The 7,195-nt window shown below is 36.9% G+C and overlaps 1 protein-coding gene across 1 annotated transcript in view; it reads right to left on the bottom strand.

Moving 5' to 3' along the window:
* Positions 1–2,368: 2,368 nt before the first annotated feature.
* LOC138046808 (chymotrypsinogen B-like) overlaps positions 2,369–7,195 on the bottom strand; it is a 10,829-nt gene continuing 6,002 nt past the window's right edge. Inside the window, exons 4-6 of the mRNA XM_068893388.1 lie at positions 6,584–6,787; positions 5,389–5,648; positions 2,369–2,467 (exon numbers count right to left, since the gene is read on the bottom strand). Of these exons, the coding sequence (XP_068749489.1) occupies positions 2,369–2,467; positions 5,389–5,648; positions 6,584–6,787 (563 nt within the window). The remainder of the gene's footprint in view (positions 2,468–5,388; positions 5,649–6,583; positions 6,788–7,195) is intronic.

The raw sequence follows: 7,195 nt of genomic DNA, 5'->3' as shown, positions 1-7,195 counted from the left end.
TTCCCTGTTATAATTATATCAGCCTTGTTGAAATGATATCAAAGATGGATTATCTAAATGATTTTGGTTATTGAAACTACTGCAAATTAAAACGCGACGACCAGGGACACAACTAACAGGAAACAAAACTGTATGGGAACGATACGTTATCGTGTTTTCCCTTTTTTCACTTCATTGAGTGCTGTTGCCTATGCTGATTTCCCTTTCGTAAACGGTCGATGCCATTTTTAACGGTCGATGCCACCATTGGTAACCAAGCCTTTCAGAATGAACGATGCCATATCTACTTTAGTTTAGGGCTGGACAAGGTAGAAACTGGTATAATTTGTTGATGGAGTAAAATGCACTTACGAAATGCTTAATTGTTCATATTCACACTGGTTTGCTTGCGGTTAGCTCTTATTTGATGTTTGGGGCAGCTCTATTATTAATGTTTAAGAATGTCACGTTTTATAATTAAATATTTGGGAGATCTGGCGGATCAACCTTGGTAGTGAAGTGGTATAAGAGGGATGTCAGGAAACAGAGGTTCCGGGTTCGATACTAGGTGGTTACTTGCAAATTTTCCTTTTTCTTTAATTGAGTAGGGAAAAATTCGTTTACAGTTAAAAATTTTTTTAAGTGTCGCGAAAATGGCATCGACCGTTTACAAAAGGGAAATGCGCGTTGCCTATCTTGTGTTTCAAAAATATAAGGAACACAAACAGTATCAACACAGTTTTTACCGAACGTATTTAGTAGGTTCTTGTCCACCGATCTTGAGGCAGAGAAGAGTCTTGTATTTCGGATCAACAGACACTTTATTCTTATCCTCCTGACTGTACAATTGAAGGTTACTAACTAACCGTCATTTTCAAATCTGATGTGTCCACTCCCTGAGCTGTAATTGGTCAATTAATACATCTACAAACGGCGGTTTCTGTGATACTGAAGGTCGGGCTTCGAGCTCAGAGTAAAGACCAGGTAAGTTACCATTCAAAATGAAAGTCTAGGTTCGCTCAAATAAAAGAAACTTCAAAAGTGTAGATTTTAAAACCAGTCACTGTAGTGGCTGGACAGAATGCGTCAAAATGTGATCCTTATTTGTTTTCAAAACACACAAAAAAACGTACTTTAGAAGTAAGTAAATATTAACTAGATATACCTGAATGGAAATGTTCAAGGCTGCCGCTGACGGTTTTTTTTAGCTTTTCGTTAACATACTTATTCTAGGAAAGCTTGATCTTTAAGCGATTAAACTTAGGTTACATCAGGAAACCATAGCACACTGAAGCTTTTTCTTCTATATAACAATAAAGTCCTTGTCATTCTAAAACACCCATGAGTTTGAAAAAACAGTGCACGAAAAACATCGAAATGGAGTAATCAAAGTACTACAACAACAACATTTTATTAAAAACAATTAACAATTACAGAATTGTATAACTACCTGCAAATAGCTATAGCTAATCGAGGCGGGTAGGCATGGGATAACTAATTATGATGCCACAGTCATAAAAATTGACAGGTATATTATAAAAAGAAACGATTTCTCTTCAAATTTTTAATGGTGTCAATTATTGCAGACGTCGAGAGGTACAAATTTTCAGTTCTCAGAATGTTGATAAACACTTCATGTATTTGGTTTCTGAATACTTTTTTGTTCTTTAACTTTCTAATAGTTTCAGGTAGGGCATTCCATAATCGTACCGTCCGAGTTGCGAAAAAGAATTATTTAACAGATTTAGACGGGAAGGCATCGCATAAAATTTTATTACTGGCAGCTGATCTGGTGTTGTAGGAATGTATATCAAACAAAAGACTGAAAACTGAAGATTCAACATAAAGAAACGTTACAGATGTCCAGATGCAAATTTCTTAACCTATTACCTGAAAAACAATCAACAGCCTAAAATTCGATTTAGTATATCTGAGCATATTATTCTCCAGTACAAGAAGAGTTGCTTCCAGGCGTCAATGGAGGGAATAGTAGTAAAACAATTAAATCGAAAGAATAAAAAAATGTGGTTAAATGCTGTTTATTTTTTGATATTTTATTGCTCTTTTTTGTTGTTGGTGTTTAAAGCACACTGAAGAAATACACGTTGTAGTAATGGCTGAACGTAAGTTAAACGTCAAAGGAAGCGACACAACAAAAGCTTTTGATGGAGTGAGCTAGAAGTTCCATAAAAGGTTCAAAAGAAAACGGGGATAGGTGTAGTCAACTGACACAAGTCAGTTGGCGAGTATCCTTTGTTTGATAACAAGGCAAATACTCCTCTTAATTTTGGGTGGTTAGCACAAAGACTAATATAAATGATAAAAGGTAGTGCAATATTACTAATCGAATTTTAAAAAGGCTTAAGCAGAGAAGTTGTCCTATAACTAGTTACAATATAAAACCGAAAAACTCATAGGCCTTATGAAAGAGGGCGTATTCTAGATTGAGAGCCCTTCTAAACTGTTGGGAACTGTGATAAACGTTGGTCTATGGGAAAAAAAGAAGGCCACAAAACACATGAGAATGTTGGAAACTCGTCTAGTTAAAATTGGTCTTCTATTCGGCGTCACTAAAACGTCTAGGTTTCGCTCAGACATCACTACAACTGTACAGTAGTGATGTTCTTCATAGTATTTAACAAGTGCCATCGTTTACTAACTTTTAGTTCTACCCCTATTACCAGGTTATACTCTACATTCCAGCTGCTTCACTAATAACGTGAACACCACTGAACACCTTGTGCACAAATCAACGACCTGTTTGGAAAAATGTACTTTGATTAGTCTTCTTTGGCCAAAACTAACGTGAACTGAGCAAAAGCACGACCATGAGCATGAATAGAGGTGCTTGTAATTCTGATTATGCCTGCATAGTTATTGTGAACCATTTACGGTATGCGTAGATCACGTTGATTTGCACCCTCAAACCATAGTCGACATATTTTCAGTTTTCCAAAAACATTTGTAATTTTTTGGATCTCTAGGTAGGTATGTATGCAAGCCCTTCGTGCTGTTTGTAATATTATGGTGTTTTGTATCATGACAAGTTACGAGCACAAAATACAAGTGCACTTGCCTGGTCCTGGAAAAAGTCCTGGTTGTGGTGCTGCAACAAAGTTGGATTGAAAAAAAGGAAACTTGGTGTTGGATGTGGTATAACGTGTTACATATAAAAGCTAACAATATTAAAATGGCAGGCAAACACCAAACAAATAAAGCCAAGGAAGTTCAGTGAGATAAACCAAACAGAACTTCGAAAGTATACGTACATACATACATACATCTTTATTTACAATGCAGGTTAAATGTGTTGGCAAGACCGAAGTCCTGATGTGAACCTGCCTAACTACAGCTAATTAAATACAATCACATTAAAATATAAAAATAAATTTAGGAAAACAAAGTGTAAGTTTCTTCTTAATTACAATAAATTTAGATAAATTACATACAAAACATAGGTAATAAATTCGTATCTAAAAATATAAAAAGTCATTATTTTTCATAGAAACACAGCAGGAACCTCTGGCAAAATTTATACCATTTAGAAGATGCTTGTTCGCCTTAAGTCCAATCTTAAACGATCTTAAGTTTGCACATTCCTTGACATGATGCGGAAGAAGATTCCATGCCAAGGCAGCCCTGTGTTTAAAAGAAGACCTGCCAATTTCAGATCTTGGTCTTGGCACTTCTAAATTTAGAGAATTCCTTAAGCTGTAATTTGTTTTTACCTTAGAAATAAAAATGTTTAGATCTTCAGTATTTAAACTGTGATAAGATTGATAGGTCAGAACCAGCAGTCTCTTAACATAATACAAAGAAATGGGATTCCATTGCCTCAATTTCTTGATCTCATCGGCTGAAGTGGTCATAGGTAGCTTACAAACAACCCTAATTGATCTCATATGAATACGTTCAATATCCTCCATAAGTGACGGGGAAACAGAACCCCAAACAACAATATTATATACTACACTAGGAATAATTGATTTAAAATAAATAGATTCCAAGGTGGACTGAGGCAGGAATTTGATTCGTTTCAGAACAGCCAATTTCTTATTAAATAAACTACAAACATTTCTAATATGATCCTGCCAAGATAACTTATTGTCACGGCAATAGTTAAGCCAAGACACTTAGATGAAGACTTGAACTCGATGGTCTTGGTGCCGTATCTTAAAGCTGGCAGAGGGCCTATAAAGATTGATCTAGATACTATCATTGCTTCAGTCTTTGATTCATGAGCAATAAGTCTGTTGGCTGCACACCTCATGTGTAGCTGAGATAGAATACATTGAAGTGAAGAGATGACCGTACCTGTATCCTTACCAATAGTATAAACTGTGGTGTCATCAGCAAACATATAGAGATTACCATAAGATATAAATTCTGGCAAGTCATTAACATATATTGAGAACAATCTAGGCCCCAGGATGGACCCTCGGGGCACTCCACCACAGGTTGAAGGGCAGATTTCTTTCCAGAGATCTGGACAAACTGATTTCGGTTTGACAAATAGTTGGCAAGCCAAGAAAAAAGAGAACCCGATATTCCAGTGGCTTTCAGTTTTTCTAACAGGATTGAATGGTTTACAAAGTCAAAAGCTTTGCGGAAGTCAACAAGTCATCACTCTTACAGATTAGTATAACTCAGGTTTGATCACTTGGCCATCACTCTTACAGATTAGTATTTATGCATTTTAGATAAAGTTTAACACGATCGTTAAAAATCCTTAACCGTTCTGAATTCCTTCTACGTTCTATTTAGAAATTCTCTAGTGGACTAAACAATAATGTTGCCTCACGTTCAAGTAATAATAATAATAATAATAATAATAATAATAATAATAATAATAATAATTATTATTATTATTATAATAATAATAATGATAATGATAATGATAATGATAACAATAATAATCAACTCTATTTAAAGAGGGTAACACAGGACAGTACTTCAACTGAATTTTTAGTGGCCCTCAAATTAAAATTAAGTAGCAAAAATCAAGTGACCAAAAAATACATATCATTAAAAAGAAAAAAACTGTAAATATCTACATGAATAAGACTAAGAGAGTAAAAGCTATCTAACAAGTCCCAAGTCGATTTTCTTCAACATGCGTTTCGTTTCAAGAGTAGACTGCAAAACAACCCATGTTTTAGCGCGAGTTCGTTCTTGAGTGTGCAACTTTGAGCGTAAAAACTTCGGATGGGATTGGGGTGGCAATCACCGCATCGCGCCTCGGGCGTTGTGGCCTCGCTCTGCGAATAGAAAAATACGAGACGAAACAGAGAGACTGTTCTGCAGTCTATTTCGAGAGCGCGAAAGCTGGAAGACATCCTTGGGAGTTTGATCTTAAATTAGTTTATTACCTGATATGATCGAGTGAATCCAGCCCACGAAAGAACTAACCCGAGTGTACACGCTCGGCTGGAAAGGAAAACAATCACCCGTGCCCCAGGAGGTGATCCCTTCAAGGACCCATATTCCATTGTCGAAACATAGTAAAGGACCTCCGCTGTCACCAGTACATGCGCTCTGTCCTCCTCCTCCTGCGCACAGCTGAATAACGGGGTCGATGTTGTGACATTTGAAAGGTTCCTGGATAGGCAGTAGGGTTTCTTGGAGAACTGGGGGACTGAGTTTTATCGGAGTTGTCGCATGGCCCCAACCTGTTAACCAGCGTTAAAACGAGATATATCGAAAGTCAATTGGGTTGATGTAGTCTTAAACATATGATACTTTACAGCGGGAATCAATCAGTCGATTCTTTCTTCGAAGCTTTCCTCTCCTATACATTGGTAACATTTAGAGCTGACAGGCGTTATGATTTTTGTGTGCAGGAAACCAACTTGCTTATTGACTAGATATGTGTATCACCTCATGTAGACAACAATGAAATGAAGTGACTAGCTTTCCAGTTAACTTCACAATTTAACCTGTATGTTGGGCCGTCGTAAAAAGCAAAGATCACACGAATCTGATTTCAGGCATAGGTAAGAAATAAAATTGTAAATGAAGTGCCCAAAACGAGTAATCTATTCCTGAAAATACGCACGCACTGAAGAATTTAAAAAGGAAAGTGTTAACGCGCCCGAGTGCATTGCTGAGTTTAGGAGAACACGAGAAAAGTGCGAGTGTTCTTAAAATCCCACAAGTGCCAATATAACGCAACAATGCACAAGGAGCAAGTTAACTTTTCCTTTTTCTAAAAGTGCTAAGTCAAATGAAAGCTTCCTTTTGTGTTAAACTGACAACTACTTTGTCAAAACGCTCACAGAAAAGATTAATAGAAATTACCAATGGAGCATGTTTAACCATTTCGTAGTGGTAAAATATCTGTATTATTGTATTTGTGGCAGGTGCATAATGAAATATGTTTGTGTTACCAAATGCCAAATAAGCTATCAGAGTAAACGAACAAACTTAAGACATAAACTTCTATAAAACTACAAATGCAAATTCCTGATGGGAATTCACAAGGGTTTATCAACGAGCAGAGATATAAGACTCCCTCAACAAATACTGTCATTCTGTGTGTGGAGACAAGTGAGGAAACGGTATGTTGAAATACCATAATTCTTCATTATTTTCCGGTACTACTCACCCGCAATCCCGCATAAATTACTAGTGATGGGTGATCCCATAGCAGGCAAACACGCAGGCGGGATATTTAATACCTTGCCAGCGAGCCTTATAAGGGCAATATCAAACGGGCTAGGGGGTTTAAGGTTCGGAATGTACTGTGGATGGATAAATACGCTCGCGACCTTATATGCTACCCCCCCGAAGCCAGCTGTACTCTTAGTGCCTAGAAAAAAAGAAGAGAGAGAGAGGAACAGAACCGATCATTACTAAATATGGAATATGAAAAACAACATGGAAATATTACAATAGATCTACGAAATATCGCCGAAATTTCGCGAATTTGTGTACTCTTCATTTGCATAGTATACTGCAGTCACAGGTTACCATTGGCAAGTTTTGAAATGTAAGGTGGGTACCGACTTGCGATGCGTGGTCAAACTCAAGTGCACGGAAGTTACCAAAAAGTGACATTCCACTAAGTCTGCGAGATACGGTCGTTCTGGGTAAGAATCGAGCTGTTAAGTTAGTACTACATGAATGGTAAAAAAAAAATACTCAATCTAATTCGAAAGAACTGGCTGTGTATGTAAAGTGTGGTTTTCATATGACCGCTACGATCGCTATAGAATTA

Source organism: Montipora capricornis, chromosome 4 (genome assembly GCF_036669925.1).
Source record: "Montipora capricornis isolate CH-2021 chromosome 4, ASM3666992v2, whole genome shotgun sequence".
Classification (NCBI taxonomy): domain Eukaryota; kingdom Metazoa; phylum Cnidaria; class Anthozoa; order Scleractinia; family Acroporidae; genus Montipora; species Montipora capricornis.
Note: the sequence above shows the minus strand (reverse complement) of the source record. Positions and strands in the feature narration are given on the sequence as shown.